At 44.5% G+C, this 27284-nt stretch overlaps 1 protein-coding gene across 3 annotated transcripts in view; it reads left to right on the top strand.

Annotated features, from left to right (window-relative positions):
- The window catches only part of CAB39L (calcium binding protein 39 like), a 757003-nt gene that overhangs the window by 283552 nt on the left and 446167 nt on the right, over positions 1 to 27284 (top strand). For all 3 annotated transcript variants that reach the window (XM_085621896.1, XM_085621898.1, XM_085621897.1), the window contains one exon: positions 13581 to 13717. In XM_085621896.1, the coding sequence (XP_085478022.1) occupies positions 13607 to 13717 (111 nt within the window). In that variant the 5' untranslated portion in view covers positions 13581 to 13606. The remainder of the gene's footprint in view (positions 1 to 13580; positions 13718 to 27284) is intronic.

Below are 27284 nucleotides of genomic sequence, written 5' to 3'. Positions count from 1 at the left end.
CCCTTTGTTAACTCTCTTAGCTATCCACTTGTCTGCCAACACTGCATGACAGATAATGATCCCTTACCTTTTGCCTTTAAGCAGTATTCATGTCAGCTTATCTAGGGAGGTATAAGTGGGTCGTACTTGTCATGGACATTTTATACCATGTATTCACTAGGTAGTGTTCACCTGTGTTTGAAATCTGCCATTTCCCACCAGCATTTATGTTTGAAAGGTGCATATTTTTCACTGAGGTGTCATATCCATTAAATACGATTTGGAACAGTCATATTATGTTACTTGTGGCCACACCTTACAGACAGAGACGTTTCCAGGCATGGGCAAAGTGGGCTCTGGCCCAGGGCCCTAGGCGTTTAGGGCCCCCCTTGATAGTGCCAGTCCTGTTCTGCAGAGAAACTTGCCCTGATGACCTTGAATAATTCTCAAACAGATGGTTTTTAATACTGTTTCCCTTTAATTTATTCTTAATGTGAGTGATGTGCGAGTGTCTGTTACTGACATTTTGCAGTGAAATGTGTGTGTTTAATGCAACATCCATAAAAAGGTTTCTCTTAGATCAAAACAGGACTCACCTATGAGAAATGGGAGGGTGTCACAGACATTATTTGCAGTAATATCCGTGAGCTGCTGCTGTGTTACAATATTGAAAATGCTCATTACTATCCCGGAATATTAGATGTTACAACTTTAGAATTTGAACAAGTGCGCTTGTGCGCTGTCGGTGACCTAGCCAATGACGGCATAACAGAGCTGAAATTGGATCATAAATGCAAAGCTGTTCCGAACAGGGGCCACCAAAATATGTTCGGCCCCGGGCCCCCATAATCCTCCAGATGTCCCTGTTTAAGAACAACTTCAGTTTATGCGATGTTTTTCATTCATCATTATTGTTAATTGTACCAGTGTGGAAAACGTGTAAATACATTCAGGGCTAGCACAGTTTTAAAAATCTGGGGATGGTGGCATTGCCTCAATGGCAGTCAAATGTATTTTGAAAGCAACATGTTTTAACAGCACGGGGCAGATTGCATTTGTCACATGTAATAAAGAAAATCCGCGGATACAATACCATCCTGTGGAAATATACTCCGAGAAATAATCACAACCATAAAACGTCCATTGATAAGCCTTGGGAAATATTTTATTGTCATTCACGCGAATATTTGTAATGTCGATTATTTAGTTGTGTAATGGGTTGTTTTATATTATTCCTTGTTCAGGAGCCGGACGCCGATATAAAAATAGAGGAACTGCAGTGACTAGGCAAGGATTGGCACAATGTACCTCTGCTGCGCTCAGAACAGTAATCCATGCTGGCCCCAGGCGCACAGACCTGTGCGATGTTGGCACAGATACCAAGGGATATTTTGAGAGGATCCAAACATAGTATGTTGGTGTGCAAAGTTATTTAGCATCCTCCTTTATGAGAGGACTTTAGTTTGATTAATTATTCCTCTTCCCATCTGTTCGCAGAAGCATGAGGAACTGGTTTCTGCGCCCTCAAGACATTTATGCGAAACACTGCTCTGGCAAAAAAAAAAAGAATTAAAAAAAAGAGTTTGCCTAACATTTCCATATACAGACTCGCCGTGCTCCTTCCACCTTGTGGCACTGGCCCAGCGCTCGCCTTACATGATCATGGAATGTGCCTTCAGTTGTTAAATGCTTTTACCTATCTATATCTGTGGCCGAAGAAAGAAAACGGACCGAGTAATGTATGCAAGTAATGACTCTTTGGCTTAATACCGTACTGCTGTCTGTGCTCCTCACTTAGGAATCAATCAAAGCTACATCAAACAATACCTTTTGCATTAAAGGATCTTCAATGAGACTCAGAAAAGCTAGAATAATTCCCTGCTGCATACATGGATCCCGTAGCATTGTTCATAGCTGTATTGTCCATTGAAATATAAACACAGGGTGCCATTGTCCATGTTATGAACAAAACCCTCTAAGATCCCAACAGAGGCAATTTTTTGTCTTGAATAAAGTTTGTTGCATTCCAAACAGCCCATATCGTACCTGCATTGCAGCATCTGAGGTGCAACAAAAATTACAATGTACAATAAGATGGGAAAATGCAGCCTGATAGGTCTACATTGAAAGCTGAGATAAAGAGTCCTGTCTCTTTAATATTTCAGGAACGTCCCCTACACATGATGCACTGTACTGGAAGTTACCTCACAGAGCCAATTTTTATTTTTTAAATTGTATGTTTTTGTAATAGCTCCTTATTAGATTTTAAATTCAGTGCATAAATTCAATTAAATAACATTACAGAAGTTTAATATTTACTGCATGGATGTGTTTCTGCATGTTCTACAAATAAATATTCAGTAAAACGAGCCGTTAACATTTAGTTAACAAACAGTCAACCATAACTTGATTATATTATATTTATAAAAATATTAATAAGGTGTATTAACGCAACTCACTGTGGTTGTGGTCCGATCACCTGGTACCTTCAACTGCAAAATTGCCTGGACCTTACATCTCGCATCCCAGCTCATTCCCGCTTATGCACTGATCATCATTTACCACCAGCAATGTAATGGGATACTTTCCACCCTCCCTTCATTGACAGTATCACAACTTGGCACCACCTCGATGTACAGTCACAAAACATATATCACTTGTCTCATTCAGAGTGGCATCTTGTTGGCCAGCAGGATAGCGTTCCAGTCTGGGGTGGATGTTCCAGTTCTTCCACGTTTTTGTATGCGTGTCATGACATTTATCTCCATATAGGACCATTTTATTAGTTCCTGTTGCCATATTGAGACAAGAGGAGCCACTGGCGCCGTCTACTGCATTGATATGCTCCATTTACCAATAAGCAAAGCTAAGCATATACATTTAGATGTGTTCTATGTCTTTGCTGGAGTCTGCTTAACCTACCTAGCAGGCAGATTGCAATAAAGGCGTATAGATGCTTGCCACTTAAGTCGATCATCACAGTTACAAGTTAAGAGCAGTATGGTTGGATGATGAGCCATTCCCACACTATATGAAAGACATCTGCTGTATGTCACCATTCCCTTGTGCGTTTCTGTCAGTTGTGCTGCTGGGGAGAGAAAGGTAAAATGCAAGTAGTTTAGCTGTGTCTATTTGAAACATTAGTGTCTGTTCGCCACTAGTATATTGCAAAATCCACGTGACAAGAAAGAGTCTGTTTGACACTCAACCACCCAAATGCTACATCCTCTAGATATACTCCAATGTGGTCGGGCAGGTGCTGTGCATGGAGGTAAAAAGCGGCTTGAGGAAATATCCCTATATAGAGTAGATCTGAGCGGGGTCCCAACATTTTTACCCTTGTGTGTTTTCCATTTCAACCACAGCTTTGGCAGATTTTGGGTGGCCGGTCCTAAATGTCAGGGATTTCCCTGGCCTTTCTTCCTCTTCATTAACTCTAGCTTTCTCATATTTGCTATTCTAGTTACATTGCCTTAGAGACACTTCATCATACTCTGTCAATTTTGTTCTAATCTGCGCAAGAGTCCCATCATTATGGTTCTGAGCCAGAATCACTTCAAGGGTCTTGAGTTCTGTCTCTAACCTCTCTAGGTGATCGCAGATTATATGCCAAACACTGCTGTCGTTAGCAATGCAATGTTCCAGCATAGTAACTTTGAATGCCTCCAAAACAGTACCCAGTGATTCCACTATGCCCTCATTACTTTTGAAGAAGTCCGCTATTTCGATCTGAATCTCGTCCACAGATTACAGGGTCTAGAAGTGTGTTAAGGGGAAGGCAGCATATTTATCTGACTGCAGCAGCTCATGGCAACGGCAGCCTCATGAGCACTGACGAGTGGTCAGTGAGGGTGTGCACCAGATGCGTGACTTCTTGCACCCAGGTACCCACATCCCGTTTCACCACCAAAATTCAGAGTAGAACATGCCCTCCTTAGTGGCAGGGTACCTTGTTCTCCAGATGGCTTTCAAGCTGTGATTTTGTATAGTTTTCCTAAGGTGCGCAGAGGTCATGCTTCGGTAGCTGGGAGTTATATAAGATTTGTCAAGGTGCTCCTGGAATGCACAATTACATTTTCCTCCCCATATCAAAGAGTGTGAATCTTTAAAGGCGTGTTCGCACCATGCCTAGACCGCTTTCCCATCGAGCGAGTCTGGCAGTAGAAAATAGCAGAAGTAGCAAATATGGCACACAGAGTAGCCATTGTACAATGCCAAAACAGAACAGATTGATTTGCAACTGGAGTCATGTGAACCCTCCCCCCCCCCCGCTCTTGCAGCCCAATCCCACCAGGATATTAATTCCACCCTGCAACAATAAACCAACAAATCAAAGAACCAATAATTTCCCCCCCCACTTTAACTTCTTATGTAACCTTGGTAATACTGCCAGGGCTCAGCATTACAGCTAATAGAGCACAGGGCGCCACAGTCCAGTTAAGGGGACGAGAGACTGCCCTGTGGCGTCACATGGGGATTCTGAAGTGCAGTCTCAACTCAGCAAGTCTGTTTAAAGGTATCTGATCAAAGCTCGGCGACATGTATGCATCTGCATAAAAAGAAGGCTGATGACGCCTATGCCAGAGACTATGAGCGGTTAACTTCCTGCACAGTTCAGCTGTAAACAGGCCATTTGCCTCTGGCAACCTGTGGAGCTCGCAGCACCCCTCGCACTATAATTTAGATCTGTTAAAGGGGAGGAGGAGTCTGAAGCCTCTAATCTCTTTCTTTCTAAGTTTCCACTAGGAAGTTTCCTCAGCAACTCGGTGGCCTGTTGCGGTGTTTCGAAGATGCAGTGTTTCCCCTGGATGGAGATCCGCAGCCAGGCTGGGTATAACATGGCGTACAAAAGATTGTCATGCTGTAACTTTTGCTTAACAGGTAGGAATTTGTGTCGCACCTCCCGCACTGTGATGGTAAAGTCTGGAAATTATAGAGCGGAAGATCCCCTCAGAAGAGAGGGGGCTCTTCTTCAGGCTAAGCGAAGAGCCGTGTTGCGATCTCTACAGTTAAAGAAGCGGGCAAATATAGGGCTGGCAGGTGCTCCCTGGAGGGGGTCTGTTAGTAAGAGACCTGTGGGCGCTCTCCACAATGGGCATTTGTGAGAAAGCATCTGCCCCAATGAGAGCCACCAGTAGGAATTCCACATATTCTTCCATCCTACCTGTGTCTGCTGATTCAGGCAAATCCGCTGTTCAGATAATGTTGCGGCTGGATTGCTCCTCTAAATCTTCTTTGTTCGCAGTAATGACTTTTAACACGTTTTCAATATTGGGGTAATAGTTCTCCTTTGGACGGTAGCTCATCTTCCGCATTGCAAATTAGTTGTTCAGCCTCCTCGAGCCGGTTGTCGTGTTTTTCCAGATTCCGCGAAAACGTATCCATAATACCACCTAGTGTATCGATTTTCATCTCTATGGACACTCGGCTGCCCAGTATGGCTTGAAGTATGGTGCGCATATCCAGGTCTCCCTTCGCTCCCTCCTGCAAGGCATCTTTCTCTGCAGGTTTAGATGTTTCAGGTGTTGTGGAGCAAGTGCTTTTAGAAGCCGAGAAATGGAGTTTGGCCTGTTTATTGTCTGATATCCTCATCTCGCCTGTACACCGTTAGTGGGCCACTTCGCTCAGCACTAGTCCGCCAAGGCAGGTTATAGAGGCTGTTTGGCCCCACCGCTTCCAACCTTCTAAATATGTGTAGCAGTGGAGGGGTGAGCATGGCAAGAAAATATTCAGTAGTCGACTCCAGGGCCCAGTCCCCCGCAGCAGCCCACATGTGCCTGGTCGCACCGCGCTCTCTTTGCAGGTCATGCAGAGCGAATAAGCTACAAGAGGGGCACGAGCAGACACAGCTCCAGCATCCCTACCCCAGTGATGGGGCACAGCAGTGCACTCAACCTTGCTTTGTTGCTCCACTCCGGGAGGGCCAATGCTGGAGTTGGGATTGCATACGCAGTGCGGGGTAAGGTATAGCCAGCCTCTGTGTTGAACAAGGACGCACATCTCGGCCATGCCCTACTGCAGCAGTTTTCGGGCAGGATCCCCAGTAGTCCGCAGCTCGCAGTCTCTTTGTTGGGGAAGCTGGTTTGCACCCTCAGCATATTAGGTCAGGGCCCGGCTAACCATCAGTCGCGAACGCCCAGGGGCCGCCAAACGTCACAGCAGTCTCCACTACTGTGTCAGAGTGAGTAGCGTTGACTTCACATGGGGAGTGTGGTATTACGCTCCCCTGCACGCCGATCACAGAGTTTGCATTGTACGCTCCAGTCGTCTGCCCCACTGGGCCACCATTACGGGTGCCTAGGCCCTTGGTGGCAACTTGGATCCAGGGCAGCCAGCATAAGTCCCACTCTGCATCAAAAGCAGCCTTAGTGCAAACGGTCTGCCCCCCGCACCAGTGGCTCCTCTGCAGCACAGAAGCCAAGGATCATTTTGGAATTCAGCCTCTGACCGCTAAAGCCTCTCAGGAGTGCGACCATCTCGACTGGTGCCATTGAGCAGAGGAAACAGTGTATAGGAGCTGGGGTTGTGTTAAAAAGTGGGAGAAGATATGGGCACCATGGAAGCGCTATAGAGAGACAGAGGGTGGGAAGTGATATGTATCAGCCATGTTGCGGTGTAATAGGGTTGGCAAAGTAGGCACCTGATTTAAGCTTATTCCTTGTGAAAATGTTTTTGCTGTATAAGTATGTATCGGAAATCGCCAGTGATCTACAGTCTCTTCCCTCTCTCACAGATAATGGTCGTAATATTAAAGCCTTATCATGTACGGGCATAAGTGATTCATGTATGTAATGGTCTATTGAGCAAATGTAATAAAAAGAGTTAAAAAAAAAAAAAGAGTGCGACCATCTTGCGTGCTGGCTCTCTGGTGCCCCCTATATTTGAAAAAAAAATTATACACATCTTTTAATGCTTAGAAACAAGTAACAATGGGAAAAATGTTATGTTTTGTATTGTTTGCAATGATCAACTCTATACCACCAGGGTCTTGGTTATGCTGCACTATATAAAATTGTAAATAAATAAATTAGATATTGAACACCAGCCATAGCTAATACACATAGGAGCTCTCACATTGACAGCTGTCAGGCAAGTAATACATCCACACATGTTTTATTCCATTGCATTTGGTTACTTGTAGTTTGTATTCTATTAAAACGCTGGACTAAAATAAAATTACTGCAAAGGTAAAACAGAATTGGACTAGCTACTCACACCAGATGTGAAACTGTACATTTAAAACAAAAATGGTGAAATGCGATTTATGTATTGGTATTTCTGTAGTGCTTCAAATCCAGTTCAGGATGAATGAAGGACTGTCCATAGCTGTAGGCCTGACAAGAGAACGGGACAAAATAGTGATTGCACAAGCACTTGCTATGAATAATGGCAGCAATAGGTTACCCTGGTAACTACGTAAGACTATTTGTTTTAGCCCTGGCACTTATTTATGTATTTATTTATGTTTTCTAATTATGCTGGTCAGTAATTGATAGTCACTAACTATAAAGTAAATGTTATGCAGAGGTGTTGGACAGGGGTGTGCTGCTGGCTTCCACAAGGGACGCACTGGTTGTTCCCCTCCCGAAGATAAAATCGCCAGAGGCACACACATCAGAGTTTCAGCCCCTCTAACATGTTGTACGTAGATTTCAAAGTTCTGAGCAAAGTCTTAGCAACAGGCTTTTACCTCATATTTCACGTCTTATACACGGGGACCACAATGGTTTCATACCAACCATTTCCACCTCTGGCAACATTCGTAGCCTCTCACGTCATGCATCATTCTGAATGGGGCCTCTACCTGGAGGCCCTTATAATGTTGGTTTACCTAGAATAAGCATTTGATTAGGTGAGGTGAGACTTCTTGTATGGAACAATGGAACGAATGGGTTTGGGAGGTGGATGGATTAGATGGGTGAAGTTGTTATATTCACATCCAACTGCACTAGTCAGAACAGGTGGGGTGATAGCACACTCATTTGACAATCATAGGGGTACAAAACAGGGATGCCTGCTGTCCCCGCTTCTGTTTGCTCTGGCCATTTAGCCACTAGCGAACTCCTTGGACAGTGGGGACGCCACCATGGTATGTGCCTTGGAGGGAGAGACCATGTCATTTCCCTTTATGCTGACGATTTGCTGCTGTTCTTTGGGGATGGAAGTCAAGGGGTGGAACAGGCATTAGCCATTCTAGACGAGTACTCTGTCCTGGCGGGTCTTGAGCTCAATAAAGCAAAAACCCACATCTTCCCACTAGTAAGCGAATATGAATTCCCTGGGGGCCTGTCTGTGGACCTGACTTGGTCCTCCAGTTCCTTCAAATACTTAGGAATACAGATATTCCACACTGTGAAAGACCTGAAGGAGGACAATCTGAATCCGGTCATGAGATCTCTCAAGACGTGTCCAATTTTGGCGCTCGCTGAAGTTGCCTCTGATGGCCTGCATAATGCTGTCTAAAATGATCATGCTTCCCAGACTCTTATATTATTTTGTGAACCTGCAGGTGGTGGTCTCACCCTCATGGTTCGCGGGCCTATATAAGCTTCTCCGGGAATTGATGTGGGATGGAGGACGGAACAGGGTCTCATTGGCAGTACTGCAGAGGGTGCCAGAGTAGGGAGGATTGGGTGCCCCAGAGTTTGAACTATATTACCTGGCGGCCCAGCTTCAGTGGCTAGCTCCATGGCTGGACAGGAATCAAGGATTGCTTTTGGGCAAGCTCCTGCACCCATTGGTGGTTACCCCAGAACCCGGTGTGTTGTTACAGACGCATTGTGCTGCTGGAGGAGGTGGCTCTGAAGCACAGCTTGGGCTCCTGTCTATGCACCAGACTTGCCCCTGGTTGGGCTTCCGAATGGTGTTCCCTCACCTAATTCTCTGGGGTTCAGTTGTCAGAGTGGATGTCTGCTGAGATCATCACAGTGGTAGACTGCTTCCAACAGGAGATATTGATCACCTTGGATGACTTTTTATCCCAATATAACCTATCCTGAGGACAATTCCCTACTTGCCACTCAGTGGTGCGAGCATTTAGGGATCTATGGCGGAGCGGCTGGCAAGAACCACAAACTCATGGGGTTCTCCAGGCATTGGTAACGTTAGGGACAGCTAGACATTTAGAGAAATGGCTCTACAGAGCATTACTAGAGATGGTGAAGACGCCCCTGAACTGGACGCGCGAGAGGTGGGATGTGATATTAGGGAGAGACCTACTGGACAAAACAATGGACAAAAAATGGACTCTGGTCTTGGGGAGCGCGAAATGGGTGTTATATATGCATATGGTTTACTTGAGACCTCACAGACTGAACATTATGTACAGCTGGGAGGTTCGATGGAGTACCTAGATGGGAGTACCTAGATGTGGAGTGCGAGATGCAAGGTTTGCTCCCATGACGTCGGAGTGTGAGTGTGCACGCCTATTGGGTTCTAGAGGGCAGTGTTGGATCAAGTCAACAAGACACTAGCTTGCATACTTCCTTGCTTGGCGGAAGTCTGCCTCTTGATCCCGTGTTATCAAGGTCTGGGAGCAGATTAAAACACGTTGGCTGGTTGTACTTATAACAGCAAAAAAAAAAGAAGTTAAAAACCTGGCCCCGGATAAAAGGGAACGCACTCCCGGTCAAATTTTTAACTACTTTTTTAACACGTCTTAGTCTGCTCCCAGACCTTGATAACACTTGATCAAGAGGCAGACTTCCATTGCAGTTACTTAATTCGGGTACTGCTAGTCTGTCACAAAAAAAACTTCAAACGTTACTAGGCCTTAATTGAATTCACTTCACCAAGGTCTCAATTCAGTTGAACAGGGAGTTCCTAAAGTTGACACGACAAACCATCCTAAACAAGGCCTTCTGCAATAAAATAATTCCAGGCGGTTCTGGGGTCAGGGTAACATCATTTGATGTTACTGTCTCTTGCATGTTGGTAACAGGTAGCCCACGACCACAGAGTCTTCTAAAATCACTCAAATTCGATCAAATGCTGGGAGAAACAGAAACATCAAAAAGCATTCTTGTCACTTTGACCCAGTCATACTTAACTCAACCTTCTAATTTCACATCCATGATCTTAACCTCAAAGATAAAACATATTTTTATTCACTGCCAGATTCCACCCTTCAACGCGGGTATGGGACACACAAACCTTTATCTATATTACCTAGCGACCCCTCTCCTGGTGGTACACGCCTGGTTCACGGGGGTTGGACAGACCTGGCCTACAGAGCTGAGCTCAGCGACCTGGGCATTCCCCACGTTCAGGCCATGCTATATGGATCCCCCATTGCTAGGGACCTCCCAACAGTAACCCGAGCAGTCTTGTTGGCCTGGCGCGCCGCCCTACATCATACTCACTGGCAGAATAAGCTGTCCCAACACACGTCGCTCTGGCAAGGTACATGGCTGCGGGAAGTGGCAAATCTGGCAGGCTTTAGAAGCTGGGACCTTATTGGCATTTCACAACTGGGGGACCGCATGGAAGAATCCCACCCCGCCCACTATAGCCAAATGGCGCTGGGGAGTAGATTGGTGCGCTACACAGAAACTCACACTGTACGAGGCCAGGGGGTTCCCCACCCGGTATCGGAAGATCTGATGTAAGTGATTGGGAGTACTAGACTGATCACTACCCCTGACTCTGGGGGACCACTTCACTGCGCTGCAGTGGGGGAAGGCAATGTTTATTCCACCCTACGCTACCTGCACTGTGTGCTGCAGTTCATATGCCATGATGCAATCTTGTATGCTGTACAGTCTGATTTCGTGCAATTCTTTTCTTGTTTTTCTCTTTCTTTTCTTGCAAAATCAATAGTTATTTATAAAAAAAAAAAAAACATTCTTATTTGGTATTTTTAGACCTGAAACTCGAGTCCCAAGTTTCCTTGAATTTGTTGCTTTTTGCGCACCGTTCATTAGCACTGCAGCACTTTCAGGCCCTCATCGATGGCTCTGATTCCACACTCCCTATAGCTCTAGTAACATTCCTTCTGCTTTTTTTTTTATCTCTGCTCTTTCTGCTTTCCTCATAAATCTGAGACCTAGTGGCCCCCGTGCTTTGTGGGTAGGTTAACATAACTGGCCATGCAGTTCATCTTGCCATACTTGCTAGGCCCTTGATGGATCATCTGGTACATCAGATTATGACTGTACACTGGTGGTCAGCTTCGAAGTGCAGGTGGGTATTCCAAACAGTGTTCTTAGTTGTCCCTTTTTATTCTCCACCCATATTTCTGATCAATAGATGAGAAATGTGATTCGTCTTAAGAGGAGACCCTACATCCTAACAGAGTGTACTTAACTCTCAAGGAACGAGACCTATCTCTTGTGTAGATTGCATCCTATTGTATTTATGGTCACTGTCCCAGCTGGCAAAGGTATTTGTGAGACCTATAATACTACTTCATATACTTCACATTCTGAATTAGCCACATAATCTTTAGTGTAACCGTGACATTAATGATGGGTACCTTTATTCGTGATTATTCTTTTGACATGTATGAAAACCATATTCCTACTCTATATTATAAATTATGGGGCCAATTCACGAAGACGTTTGCTAGTAGTACAGGAAAATTACTTCACATAATCATAAATGCCTATGTGATTTGGGTCCTGCATCTGTTGAAGTCGACATTTGTGCACCCCTAGACTCAAAATCTCAAGGAGAAAGAGCAGCTCTTGCCTGTACATGGTCACGTGGCCAGGAGCTGCAGCAGTGATGTAATACACTGGATAATATGGTCAGTGATTAGCCATTACCATAAAGATAGAGTTGTGACTATTCAGTCCGGATGTTTAGAAATAAATAACTTACCTCCCATTTTATGACTGCAAAAATGTGAGAAGTCAGTGTGACTTAGAAGACTCTGTAAAGCCCAAATCAAAGTGAAATCATCACTTTAGTCTCCGAGTGAAACTTCACACCCACTCCAAATGATGGCTATACTCAAGGAAGTGGACTGCAGGTTCACAGAAAGCGTTTGAACCTCTGCCTAGTGGTTTCAGAGCGGGGTTTTCATCATCTTACCATTCCTTATATACACTTTTAGAAGCACAATTCTGTATTATGAAAATTAAATTAAATATTCACAGGGTAGCTCCCTTTTTATCTGATTCTACACAAGTCACAGTTCATTCTCATCATAGAACAGTTAGGGAGACTGTAGGACTGATGGCTGTGGGCTCATATCAGTGTGCTGTAACCCTTATGCACATCCCTTCTCCCAAATCACTAGGATTAGATTGACCAAGAATTCAAAGGAAATACAAAATGAGTATGTCAATGTTGCTTTCTGTATGACAGAGTAGCTACAGCTCACTGATCATCATCTTTAATTCAAAATGAACTAATACATTAACAAAATGAATGAATAAATTAACAAATATTCTTGTACATTGCAGTTCCGCAAACGGAATCATGGCAAAGTTAAAGTTACCTGTGTTGAAAGAAATACATTTGGAGGCAGACCTGCTCGTAAGACTTCTCCACAACCCACACATATGATTTCCACATTAGCAGATCGTCGCTGTCAGTCTTCTAACATCTGCTCCAACGCCCTCAAACCTAAATACAAATTTCCTTTGGCATGGCTCGTAGTAAAGCAACGAAAGATGCTTGCAAATGGATGCTGCTTTTCTGGCCTAGGAAAGGACGATGCCTGTGCCTTTTCATCATCCATCCTGATCCTTAGACACATTCAGTGTAGCACCTAGTCATGACTGTATTCTTATGTTCACTTTTTTGTAGATTCCGCATTTCTGCTTCCTGAACTTCCTATACCTGTTTGCAGTAGCCACTCTCTTTGCCCGTAGATGTATTGCCTGCTTTGGAAATATTGTCTCTTATTGGCTAACATCCTTTAATCTACCAGTTGCGAGTTACCAATAGGGTCCTGCCCATTTAGGAACTTGGGGTGTTTAAGGCAGAAGAGCACTGTGTGTGCCGACTGGAAATATGACTTTTCTTTTAGCTGAGTTTGACTGTCATGTAAGAAAGAGATTGTAGCAATCCAAGCTGAGCCAGCTCAAAACAGTTAAGAGTCGCCAACTGACATTGGAAATGTTGGCATCCCAGAACAATTAGGTTTAAAACAGTAATGCAACCTTAATTGTTATACTGAATACATCTCTGACTGTAAAGTCAAATATTCAGGAAAAAAACGTCCATATAATCGAGGTGTGTAAATCAAGGTTCAGTGACATAGAGGTAGTGTAAATCATTGTTTGTAGATGCGTCGGGTAAGTGCTAGATTTATTTACTACTAACATTTTCAAACGGAAAGCATCTGTATTCATTCAATGTGCAAATAAGTGGCGATTAATGTGAAGAAGAGAGGGTGAACAAAATCATTAAATTATACCGGAAACCTGCTCAAGTACAGGTCCATGGGTAAAAAGGCTGATCCTCTTGTTGGTTGATAATTTGAATGGGATACTTTTGTCCGCTTCATGCCCTAGAATTTCTGTTGTTAAGTAATTTTCCGTTCACCTTTGTGCATTTGAAGAACACGTTGCTTTAGCTGCCATGAACATTATTGTAAAAAAAAAATAAAGGTACAGCAACTGTAATTGACCTTCTTTTTTTGAATATTTTAGACAAATAGGAAGAAGCGCCGAACAGTATGAAAAAAATGCCTTTGTTTAGTAAATCGCACAAAAATCCAGTGGAAATTGTGAAAAACCTAAAAGAGAACTTGGCAATACTGGAAAAGAACGACAAAAAGACTGAAAAGGTATGAGGCATTATCTTAATGGGTTATAATAAATTATAATCAGGTGGTAAAAATACGAAATTAAATATATGCTGTGCATCAGAATCTGTATCACAGTGGCCAGCATTTTGTGTAAATTAATAAAATACTTGGTAGGAAGACGCCAAAGTGAGCTTCCCTTTCAAAAGAATGTGACACTTTACAGTTGTAGTTCATACATGGTGCGTTTTCTTTATTTAGGTGAGAAACGTCGAATGCTCATTTTAAAATAATTATTTTTGTTAGATATGTCAGTATTATTAAGATTGTTGGTGGAAATCACAATTAGTTAATTGTACCTCTAAAACCCTCCTTTATCATCGGAATGCTGTGAATGGTTTTGGTTGTTTATAATGTATTGTATTGTATTTTTTTTAATTTGTTATTTTTTTACAATTTTTATTATCATACATGCATAAAATGAGTACATAACAGCAATGCATATCGTAGTTGGTAATGTTCTTAAGACAAAGATCTTTCACCCTGCCTATAATATATGTGTTCAAATGCTTTTAATGTACTTTTTTGTAACCCGCGAAACAAAACCCCTAACATAAAGCTCTTCCCTTCCCCCGGTGCTGGATATCACAGTAGTAGGATAGTATTCCCGCCCATTACATATGTAGTATTGTATATTGATTTAGATAGCAACAACATACAGCAAGGATGATGACTATCTAAGGGTTGCAATAAACTTAAAAATACTCCACCTTTGTTTTTGTGATGTTTGATGTTACCTAGGGTTGACCCCTATATCGCAACAAGTGTTGCATTAGCAAATTAATCTTTGTCAGCTGAAGTCTGGGGCAAACTGTACGTCAAATGTTTAACCCTTTGCAGGTTGAAGTTAATTTTCTTGCCTGCTACAGTCTCTAGAAATGTTCCTTAATTTTCCGTGTACCTACCTTTATTTTTATCACCTCTGACTTAAGACTTCTTTGTATAGAAACTGTTTCAGATTTTTTTTATTGCATTTTAATACAAATATAATACAGTTAACATTTATTGTATATAGTGATCACTTTCACTATTACATTTCATATTCAACAGGTATAAAACTTTTCACTTCAGGCCTTATAACCGATAATCAACCTAACATTTATAACTTATTCAACTAACATTTCTGCACTTTTTCCTCTTTTGATATGTTAGAGTCTTCCACTCGTTCTGTGAGTTATCCAATATTGGGATATCTTTCATAGATTCACATGCCTGAATCATTCCCCGTCATCGTAGTGGGAGTCCCACGGTGTATATATATAACAAAGTAGTAAGAAGTAAATATTACATTTCCATAGGCTATTATGGTAGCAACCATATACTCTATAGCCTATTAGTCTCCATTTACTAAAAGGACCAAACTGAAAACTCAGCCAATCAGCAACCAGCACCCTCTAGAACCTTCCCAAGAGAGGCTGAGTCCCTCAGATTGTCACCGCACTTCGTTGTGTAAGGGAGTTTTCCTGATCTCTGCTCAGTTTTCTTCAGTTTCTCAGATAAGTCTCTTTTAGATTTCTTTAAGAAGAATATCTGATAAAAAAGGATTATTTAGAGCCTGTAAACCCTGTGGGAAGAAGAGGTTACATGTGGACGATGCCCACAAGGATTGTCCTTATTGTCTCTATCCCAGCCATTAGGCAAAACAATGCAAGATTTTCCGTACCTTCTCAACCAAGACCTTGAGGGATAGAGAAGGAAGACTTTTTTCTATGTCTTAAAAAGAAGCAATCTGCTTCTTTTGATGTGGATAGTGACACGTCCTCTATGTCACTCAAGAGGCCTAGGTCGCCTGAGGGTCAGCCTGAAGAGAGAAGGAAACACTCAAGTCTCTCATGTGGCCAAGGAATCTCTTAAAAAGGAGCAACAGCCCAATGCCTCCTCAGAGATTGGATCCCCTCAGACTCCAGTAACGTCAAAGGCTAAACAAGAGTCTACTAGCCATTCCAAAGGTAAAACTGGGCACAGGTCTTCTTCTGGGTCAAGTTCACTGTTGACGCCTGTTTCTACTTCGGCAACGACTACTGTGACTCTCTCGTCATCAAAATCATCGATGGAGTTTACCACATCAACTGCAAGTATAAAAGGTTGCGTACCGTCAACGCCGCCTTTATCATCGACGACTCCACCGTCGACGAGAGTAAAGACCTCATTGTCGACGAGCCTGTCAGCGAAGCGGTCGTCGACATAGAGATGAACGATGACACCACCGTCGACGACGAAACCGTCGACGACACCATCGTCGATGACCATGAAACCGTCGATGACGACAATGCCACCGACGACACCATCATCGACTGGAGATGCTCCATCGATGGCAATCCCACTGACTGTGACAGTACCATCGACTATCACTGGTTTATCATTGACGACGGCCCCGTTGACAACGAGAATTTCTCCGTCGTCGACGACACTGACCTCGGAAAATCAGGTTTATTATGCAGGTCCGTCAACCCCGTTCCAGCATTATGCGCAGCCTCAATTCAGGACACCGAAAATTTCTCTCCTACCTCCCAGGCATCTTCTGTATGTTGAGGATTTGGATGAGAACGAAGGCCAGTTTCCAGCCGCACGTAGTCCATTTGAACTGAACGTTAAATATCACGAAGAGGATGATGAATATGAGGAGGAAGACAGTATTACCAGCATTATTCGGCCCCTCCCGTTCAGTACCAACAATATTTTGAGCAGCCTAGACAGCAGTCTGCGCAATTTCCTCCGACGCTAATTCTAGACCGTCAGAATATGTTGGCATGTGTTGTAATCTTGGGGCTGCATGGAACCCTGCTATGTCATGGAATGTAGTGATGCATGCCATCTCATGAATCACTCATTCCAGAGCTGGGTATCCTGCTGTACAGTTGGTGCTGTAGCGATAGGCTGTGTTTCCTGATTAAACAGTTCTAACTTCTATCACAGCGCCAAGATTCATCTTTTAAACACTGGCCACGAGAAGCTTCTGCCTGATTGGGGACAGGCACCTTCAGCACCGACTCCCCTGTTTGCCAGCTTCGTTTCATGGACTGTGCCGTTATTGTGGACTGCTCCACTGCTTTCATTGCTGGTTTTGATAGAACAAGGCTGTGACATTGACTGCTGTCACACGAGAACTGTGAGTTTTACCTTGTTTGTATAATCAAACTAATTTTAAAGGAGCGCGAGGTTGTTTTTGAGAACCGTGAGGCTTACCTGTTTAACTGCCACACCGCGAGCCCTTTCTGAAGCTCGAGCTTTGCTCCCTCGCCCTGAGCCTCTATCACTATTTCACATCACTGGAACGCCCGCCACACTCCAGAACGCAATGACGCTGTACCTACGCGGCGTGTGGCCATTTTGGGTTCATTTTTTATTTGTTTATTGTGGAGCGCATGCTGGAACACACGTCAATATCAAGCATGCATTCACGCTGTATTCACGCAGTGTGCAGCTGATTTGAATATCATTTCATCTCGTCAGAACGGACATCATTCTTCCTCACTGTTTATCGATTGTTTATCGATTCCCACACCAGAATCTCCGTACACGGTGAGAGTTGGCAGTATTTGAATGTTTTTAAGCTTGCCTCAAGTACAGCAGTGACATTGTTTATACAATATATTTTTTTTACATCTTTGGAATCACCCCAGCGGACTTAATTTCTTGCTATTGCCAACAATCTCTTCAAGTACTACTGCAGTATAATTAGGATTTTAACTGTTGGCACTACAATTGGTTGCAATTTTCCACTCTATTCATTATTATCTCTAAGTTGTTTTGTTCCTTCTTAAAGTTCGTATTGTATTTCAAATATTATCATGGCTGCCACAACAAGCATGTCCCAGCCCCTGGCCTTTTTATCAGAGAAGTGTGAACCGATCCTTCCTTGGAAGAGATGGAGAAATGTATCTTACTCTTACATTGTAGCAATTGGTGGAGAGAAGGTTTCAGCATTTAGGAAGCAAGCTATCCTTCTCCACAATTTGGGTGTAGAAGGAAGAAATATTTGTGATAGTATGGATCTCCTTCCAGTTGGTAATGGGGATGGAGAACCAGCTGATGTTTACGAGATGTCTAGGACTATCTTAGAGAAATATTTTGGTCCCCGCATTAACGTTGTCCTGGAGAGGCACAAGTTCTTTACCAGGGTGATATTGACGTGCGTTCCAGCATGCGGTCCAAGGTCCGGCTAAGCGGGTGGGAAGTTATGTTGCCTACCATAAGACTTTGGCATGGACTTGTGAATTTGGTGAGCTCTCTGACTTCCTAGTCCGAGATCAATTAGTGAGGTGCACCAATAGCACTCGAGTTGAGGAAAAACCTTTGGCAAAAAACACGTTTTTGGCTGAGGCTGTTGCCATTGTAGAAGGTATGGAGAATACTTCTACTTGGGTGAAAGAGATGAGGAAAAACCGTGAGGAAAAAAAGGAGGGGCAAGGTGAAGTTCATGCTCTAGTGGATTGTGACACTTTGAAGGTTTGTGACAATGTAGCCAAAGTCTCACCTGTGGACAAGTATAAAGCTTCGGAAAAGGATACGCGCATGCGTGGTCCTCTCAAAGGATTTCCAGCGAAAACAGATCGTGAAGGTTGTTCTCCTAATACTAGTAGTAGTGCCAACGACAAAGCCCCAGGGGATTTTCCTAAACCTAAGTGTTTTAGGTGTGAGAGTTTCTCACACTTCTCCAACTATCCTCATTACTATGCCAGAGAGTCAGTGTGCAACAAATGTGGTGTCAAGGGACATTATGCTCGAGTTTGTAAGTCATCTACTAAAGCTCGTAATCCGGAAAAAGGGGCTGAAATTGTGCGCACTGTAGTTCTGAGTATCAGTGATAATGATGGTGAAGTCGATGCAGGGAAAATAACAATGCCTGAGTGCAGCATCCTTGTAGACGGTCATGACTTTGTTGTGCTGGCTGACTCTGGTTCGCCTTTCACCATGGTCGGCAACAAGCAATGGGATGAGATTGTGGGGTTGGACAGCATGACATTGTTACCACCTGACATAAATCCTGTCAGTTATGGTGGTGCTAAAATTAATGTCCTTGGATATGTTGAAGCTTGAATCCAATTTAAAAACAGACGTACTGTGGTTAAAGTCTACGTGGCTGTGAGATGGGACAATTTGTTGGGATGGAGACACCAGCGTGATTTAGGTATCATGCTCAATCCTAGCGCAAGAGATCCCAGGGATCAAGTCATGTTGGTGGACTATGAAGATTAAGGTAGTGAGTACTTCAAAAGGTTTCATAAAGTCTTTACAAATACCTTGGGTTGCCTTAAAGGGTTCAAGCACCGAATTGTTCTCAAAGAAAGAGCTGTACCTTGTGTGCATAAAGTGAGAAGAGTGCCCAATATGATGATGGGGCCTTTAGAAACTGAGCTCAAAAGACTGTTAAGTTTGGGAGTCATTGAGGAGATAGAAGCCTCAGAATTGTTGGCCCCCATTGTTTTGGCCCCCAAAGATCGTGGTGCCAGCGTCAGGATGTGTGTAGACTTGAGGGGTTTGAACTAATGGATTTGGGTAGATTGCCAACCCCTGCCCAAAATTTCGGAGTCCCTTAGCATGCTCAAAGGAGCCCAGATTTTCAGTGTGTTAGACTTATTGTCAGCCTATCACCAAATTCTCCTACACAGACTCGAGGCATCTTACATCCTTCGTGACGCCTCTGGGAGCTTACCGCCTCCTGAGAAAGCCTTACGGGTTGGTATCAGCGGCGGCATGTTTCCAGAGGGTCATGAAGATGGTCCTGGAAGGAATACCCAACATCATGTTCTTCCAGGAGGACATCTTGGTCTATGGTAAAAGTGAAGCAGTACATGGTGAGACACTAACCTGTGTTTTGGAGAAGTTGAAGTAGAAGGGACTTATTGTAAAGAAACAAAAATGTCGCATTGGGTTGGGATCCGTTACGAGGAGGCAAGATGGCCCCCGACTGACCTCAGTGAGAGCTGCAGCAGTTTCTCTCCCCCTGAGGCTTCCAAGGATTGCAGTTAATGGGATATTATGGTACCGCGCACTTACCTGTTTGACTCGCAGGCTTAGCTGCTGGAGTTCGGATGTCACGGACGCCTGCGGAGTTCAAGGAGATTTGTTTTGGCTCTCCAGCTGTTATCGTTGTACCTCCATAAGTGCAGTTGGAGCTGTCGGCAAGCAATGGCCCCTAAAGCGAGCCAGACTGTTAAAGAGGCCGCCAAGGACCCCTAACGGAGGCTGTGCGGAGACCAAATCAAGCCTAGCGTGGGGCCCCAAAGGGAGACGAAAGCGGGACTAAGTCAAAAGATGCCGGCGTTGCAGGCGGAACCTGTCTCCGTGCGCCGGCAGCAGCTGTGGAGGGCTCTATGCGGCAGCTGACCATTATAGAAGCCTTCATGTCGGCTTCAGCTTCTACCACCTCTCTTGGAAGGGAGAATACCCCCAGTTTGACGGAGGCCGCAGCACCGGGCACGATGGAGGCTGCCGTGGCGGAGACTAGTTCGGCTAGTCCGGCTCAACTTTCTGCAGCGATTGAGCTCGCAGCGGGGCAGATTGCACAACCCGGACTGGAGCAGGACTTGCTTGTGAACCGGGATGCCGAAAATGCCGAAGAGGAATCCCAGCCACCACTGCCATCTTCTTCAGAGCCATTGGGAGAACAGGGTGAGACCGCGAGTGGAGATGGAAATGGAAGTCCTGGGGAATCTGATGATCGGCCCCCCCAGGTTAGTGCCAATGCTCGTTCTGGCAGGGCAGGCGATAATGGTCCTGTTTCCACAGAGAAGGTGGTTTGACTGGCAATAATCGTCCTGTCTCCTTAATGGCTGCTTCGCATATGGCCGTAACTCTGGGCAATGATGTTGGCCAGATCCCGATCCCATTGTGGTCCAAAACACCCTTGGGGTCCCCAGAGGGGCACACGTTTTATTCACTTAATGACAACTCAGAGTTGCCTACACCCAGTGATCCCAATACCTCAGATGAGACCGATTCGGGGGAATCTTCTACTACACAAAAAACGCATCGTAGTAGGTCTTCGGCTTTGAAGCGACGGGCAAGGACCAGAGCTAGACTCGCGAAATCGGATTCAGCCATGGCTCGTGAGCTTGAATGGGACAATTCTTCCACAAGTATGACCACAAGTATGACCTATGGAACTGACTCCCTGGTCGCTGCGCATGGCGGGTCCATTGGCTCTGAACCTGCTGCTGCTCCACCCTCACTGGAGTTACTGTATGCTACTCTCAAACAGATGCAGGGGGAGGCTAGACTGGAGAGCCAAAGATCACTCCAAGCCACCTAAAAACTGCAGGGCTCCATGCGCAAAGTAAATAAGCTGTGCACAGATATGGCTGAAAGGGTTACCCATATGGAAGATAGAACTGTTACCTTAGAGGAGGAAGTTGGCAAGCTACAGTTATTCAAGGAATCCTAGGAAAAACAATCCTTGGATATGTGTTGGAAGTTTGAACACTTTGAAAATAGGCAACGCAGAAACAATGTACGGCTATTAGGCCTGGCAGAAAAAGTTGATGGGGAAAATATCATGTCCTTTCTTGTTTCTTTGCTGAAAGGAGCCTTTCCCGATCTTATCCACTGGAATTGGTAGGAGGAGGTACAGCGGGCACATCGCTTTCCAAATACTCGGAGGAAAGCCAACGCAGCAAGTCAAGGGAAGCGACCAAGAGCAATTTTAATTTATATCGGGAACTTTCTTCTAAGACAGGTCATAATTGACAGAGCGAGACCGGATTCCAAATGGACTTTTGAGATACACCCCTTCTTTGCTCGCCCTGATTGCTGCCATGCCACGGTTGAGCAGGGATGGAGACTCCGGCAGCTGATAACTCCTTTTCAGGGAATGGGCTGTGAGGCGTTTTTGTTATTCCCCGCCCGGCTTAAGGTTGTCCTAAATGGGAGGGTGCAAATGTTCTTTTCAGAAGTTAAGGTACAGGAATACATTACCGAATTGAAGGATGCAAAGGGGAGGCGTGGTGTTGGCCGTATGTCGTTTCGGGGTCTGTCTGCCGATTGATTATCGATTTTGAATACTGCTTAGTTGATGAGGGTTTTGTGTGCGGCGACCTGAAGCTTATACTAAAGCTGGTGTTGAACTAAAGATGCAATCATGTCTGTCTTTAGATGGAAATTTTCATAATATGGTATGAGTTTTTGAATTGCCTCAATTAATGTCTGCGGGCTAAATGACCAAGGTAAAAAGGAAAGGTCTGCAATGTTATTTAAAACTTTGCGAATTGACAAATTGACATACTATGTATTCAAGAGACCCACATAGAGGGCACCAGAGCTAACATTCTGGATCATCTTGGATATAACCTCATGGTTAATATCAAGCAAGGTACTCGAATTAGAGGGGTTGCTATTCTTACTCGGAGGAGGGATAAAATGGTTAAAAGAAAATTATCTGATAGATGGGGCTGCTGGGCTGTGGTCGAATGCTCATGGGGAGGTGAAATGTTTACAATTTGTTCTGTTTATGGATCAACCGGTGACTACTCTGAGGTTCGTGAGTTTTTGGATACTGAGCTTGCAACATGGCCCACTACTGTAAAAATCTGTAGGGATTTTAATATTAATGAGTTGGGTGGGTTGTGGGGCAATCTGGGAGGTGGATATTCCAGTCGAAAAAGGAGGGTTTTTAAAGCTCTCACGAATTTAGTTAGGAATAGTGGACTTACTGATGCGTGGGCTTATTTAAAGCCCGAAGACCCTGGTAGTACATTTTCTTTGGCTCCCCATAAGGCTGTTTTTCGACTTGATTATTTCTTTGTGTCACACTTTTTCATCTCAAGGTTTAGGATAGAGAAATAGTTGCCTTTACTGGGAGGGTAAAGTCCTGAGCGGGTCTGGACCTTTGAAAGGGGGCTTCTAAAAGACCCAGAATATGTGCTCCACATGAAAGGATGGATTAAGGAATTCTGGGATATTAACAGGGAGAGTGCTCGCACAGGGATAGTCTGGGACTCGTTTAAAGCGGGGGTTAGAGGTGAGACATTGAGTTACAGTTTGCACCGGCAGAAAAGGCGGCACAGCAAGAGGAAGTACTTCGTAAAACTGTGGTCGGGATAGAGGAGGAGCTTGCTATAGCTATTAATATGAGTAAACCAATCAAGGATATATTGCTCTGGTTGGCCCTAGTCAAGTCCGATGCTGGAGATCGGATGGCTGTTAAGATTGCGGAAAGCTTCCTGGCAAAAAGAAAGCATTGCTATGAGTTCAGTGAGCGGGTGGGGCATACTCTCGCAGTTAGATTGAGACAAAAGAGCACGGCTGGGGAGCTACTTGAAATTGTGACTGATAGTGGGAGTATAACGGCTGACTCATCCGGGAAGTGTTCCGTCAACTTTATCAATGCCTATATGGTGAGGAACCTCTGACTGAGCAGATTTCAATTCAGGAGTATTTAAGTAAAATCCCCTTGCAGAGCATTGACCCTGAAGACAACGAGAGTCTTGAGGCCGTGCTGAACCAGGACGAGACCTATGGTGCATTGTGCAGTCTACCCTCTGGTAAGGCTGCTGGTCCGGGTCAGATCCCGCTAGAGTTTTACAAAACCTTTGTGGATGTAATTGGACCTGATTTAGTTGATATTATTTGTCAAGCGCAAAAGGGTGCAGATATTATATTTTTTTTGAAAAAGGGTAAGGCACCTAGAGATCCAGGGTCATATAGGCCAATAACACTTATGAATAGTGACGTCAAAATCTTTTCTAAAGCTATGGTGTCAAGATTAAATCATATTATTGGGAAAACAATTAATCCTTGTCAGCATGGGTTTATACCTGGGAGGGGAACAACGCAGCATATTCGTCGGGTAATAACTCTTTTTGATGCAACTGAGGTCTCGGGGGACCCTAAGGCTGTTATGCTTTTGGATGCTGAAAAAGCATGTGATAGGGTCTCCTGGGACTACCTATGGGAGACTTTGAGATGGTTTGGTATCGGGAGAGGATTCATTGAAGCTATTCAGGCTCTGTACAGAGCACCTACAGCTCGGTTAAGATTTGAATGGGGTCGATACCGCACCTTTTTTAGGTCTCTGCTCTCGAGACCTATTGTCGCCGAGATGCCTCTCAAGGGAGACAGACTGGGGCACGTGCAGAGTGTTGTGATTTGTGATTGCTGTCTGTGAACGCGCTTCACATGAACAGCAGTGCTCCTCTCCGGAAGACCTGATGAGTTAATTATAGGTCCGCAGCGTGGGGCGCCTGTCGGCATGCTGTGATAATGACCTTTGTTTTTTTAAAGCACGAAGGCTGTATTTGCACTTTTTTTTTTTTTTTAAATAGGCGGACACGTGCACAGAGACCACGACTGATAGAAGAACTTCCGGCAGCAAGGGGGACCAATAGTTAATTTCCCGTGATTTCGAAGATACTAAGTTTTGCCAAAGCGCAATAACTTTGCGTCAAAATAAACTATTTTATGCACATCGCGTTAGTTTTCAACCCGATAACTAAACAGTTGACAGGCTTATCTACCACCGCTTATTGCTGCTTAAAATCATCCCCCAGGGGCAGAAAGAAAACAATATCCTGCGGAATACTGGGGGGAAGGCAGGGCTGACCCTGCTCCCTAAGGGCACAGTCCACAATGCCGCAGATCACAGGCAGTTATGGGGGAGAGACAAATGGTTGTAAGAAGGCTGAGGGCCAATATGGCACGAAAATCGTTTGAGTTCCTACCCATACCAGGCGCACCCAACCCTCCCTCCCCAAGATGCCGCGGTACTCACAGGGATCTCTGCCATGGCCAGCATCATCTCTTCCATCAACTCTTCTTCCTCCATAGCCGTTCCCATGGGTGCAGGCGCTCACACGCCCCGGCAGCAGGGATTCCGTGGGCGGGGCTTGAGGCGGGGAGGAGCGGCCACGCGCCGGGACTCACGCGATTCTTGTGATGTGGCGGTTGGGGTCCAAGCGGCTGGCACGGTAGACAACGCGCACCCTCCCTACAATCCGCCACTTGCTGGGATGGGGGCGGAACCGCTGTACACTCACCCCCGGCCCGAGCGGTTGAAATCCCTGCCCGCAGTGCCGGATCCGCGGGAAGGCAGAGGGGGGTCTAATGCGTCACAGCCAAACCAACTGCACAATGTGCTGACACAGGGAGGAGGTAGCCCAACTAATGCCCGCGTAGAGCAACAGCATCGATGGGCTGGTAGACGGTTGGTGACCGGGTCTAGCTTATTGGAGGCGCAAAGCTTCTAATGAGAGAAAGATCGTGTGCTACAGGTGCCCAGCCATAGGCGCTTTACTTATCCCGGCTCTAGAGGACGCAGGCAGGTGTGGTTCTTCGCTTGCTGTCTAGCTCTTACGTTGCTCTGCGACCACCCCCTCCCCCGGGAATGCTAACTAACCTTTGATTAATGAGGAGATATGTGACTGTATTCTGGCGATATTAGATACTTCGAATACTGGGAAGAGAAATAATAAGAATTTGGGTTTTCTATTTGAAGAGGACGTTAGCATGTTTCACAGGGAGTATCTGGACTTATTATATTTACTCAGTTTAAAGAAGGAAAATAAGTAGATGCATATGACTTGACTGTCTGCTGTCGATGCTTTAAACACGTCTTTCTGATATGTAGACTGCTTTGATACAGATGTAGTGCCTATACTGTGGTTTTCAATCTTAAACACAATTGATGAACCGGGAGAGGTGTTAATCCTTTAAGGAGTTTGTTGCTCCACAAATGGACTTGGTCAATATGGAAACTTAATATCAAATAACACCTCAGAATTAGACGTAAAGCACATTAGGCTTTGCAATGAAGACTGAAAATAATTAAAATGGAAACCATGAAGGTTTATTAAAAGTGTAAAGGCATTGCAGAAAGAACAAGCATTTACAATGCAATAGGTCTCGCATTTACGCGAGTTTGAGCTATTCACATTGCAAATAACAATGCCTTTCATTTTTGTTTTCGTTTTTAAAACATAAATAAAAGGCATTGTCATTTACAATGCCAATAGCTTAAACTTGCGTAATTGGCGAGACCTATTGCATTGCAAATGCTTGTTTATTAAGCGTGGGACAAGGCAGGGCTGCCCGTGCTCCCCTCTCCTTTTTGCCATCTATACAGATCCCCTAATACGGTTGCTGAAGGCTAATAATAGAGTTAAGCCTATTGTTTGTCAGGGGTTGGAAACAAAGTATTGGCTTACGCGGACGATGTCGCTATTGTTACTGCGAATCCCTCAACTGCGCTAGTTGCACTTGAGCTGGTAGCACATGACTTTGGCAGATTCTCTGGGTATGCCTTAAATAAACAAAAAAAACAGATAATTAAGAACAGGAATGTGGATTTAGACTACCCGCGAGTAACCGAATCAGCTGTTTGCCTGGGCATTGATATTACGCCGGAACTGGGGAAGCTAGTGGCAAGGAACATCGAGCCCGTAATTGGAAAGGCAAAATCAGCTTTTGACAGATTCAACAACTTACATATGTCATTAGTGGGCCGCTGCAATGTGGTAAAGATTGTGTTTTTACTTAAAATACTCTACCTGTTCAGGGCAATGCCTTTAGAATTTGAAAAACATTGGTTAGCGACACTGGAGAATATGGTAAATCGGTTTATCTGGGCGCATGGGAAAACCAGGAGGGCTCTTAGGTCTATGTCACTGCCTAGGGAAAGAGGTGGCTTCGCCGTCCCTGATTTTAAAGCCTATTATTGGACGGCGGCTCTCCAATATATGAGTAGCTTGTTTGGTGGGTGCCCTACTGATCCTTGGGCTGAAGCAGGGCTCCCGGATGTGTATAAGCTATTGCTTGGCGAACAAGCAGTGAACTGCTTTATGAAATTTAGCGAGCTTAGCTACTATAAGAAAACAAAATTCAAGACCATGCTGGCAGCTTTTAAAATCTGGGCTGCACCTAAAAGAAGACGAGCCTTGGGAGGATTAATTGCTATACTCGGCTGTATAAAAATCCTATGCTTCCTGGAATTTTTTCTGATGTAACTATGGCAGAGTGGGCGAGGCGGGGGGTTCGGAATGCTGGGAATCTAATATGGACGGACGGAATCCGTCAATTTAGCAACATTCAGACTGAGATTGGCCTTGAAAGGAGTAATTTTTTTGATATCTGCAGTTACGAAGCTTTTTTAGCAAGAAGGTGGGAGGGTTCAATGGCTTTGGCAAAGTCAAAGTTATTGATGCCATCAGAGATGGTAGACACTGCACTATAAAGATAATGTATGCTGAATTAGTATCGCTCAAACAAGATGATCCTGGAAAAACATGGGGAAAAATGGGCAGAACGGTTGGGTGTAGAACCAGAGAAGTTTCTTGACTCCCTAGAACTGGGTCAGACGGTTGTGTGCTCGGCAGGGTTTCAAGCGCAGCATTATAAGACTATCTTTGCACTTTATTACACTCCGGCGAGGATTGCACAATGGGGAGTCAGGTAGGAGTTAGATGCCCTCGGTATGACTCGCCGGATGCTGATCTAGCTCATATGTTTACATCCTGTCCACATCTTGAAACCTTGATAAACTCCATCGAGAAATTTCTTGATCTGACGTTGGGCGTGAAAGCTAAGCTAACCCCGGTTCTGATACTTTTTGGGGTTA

The sequence above is a fragment of the Triturus cristatus genome, chromosome 8 (genome assembly GCF_964204655.1).
Source record: "Triturus cristatus chromosome 8, aTriCri1.1, whole genome shotgun sequence".
Classification (NCBI taxonomy): Eukaryota; Metazoa; Chordata; class Amphibia; order Caudata; family Salamandridae; genus Triturus; species Triturus cristatus.
This window is presented reverse-complemented; position numbering and strand designations above follow the sequence as displayed.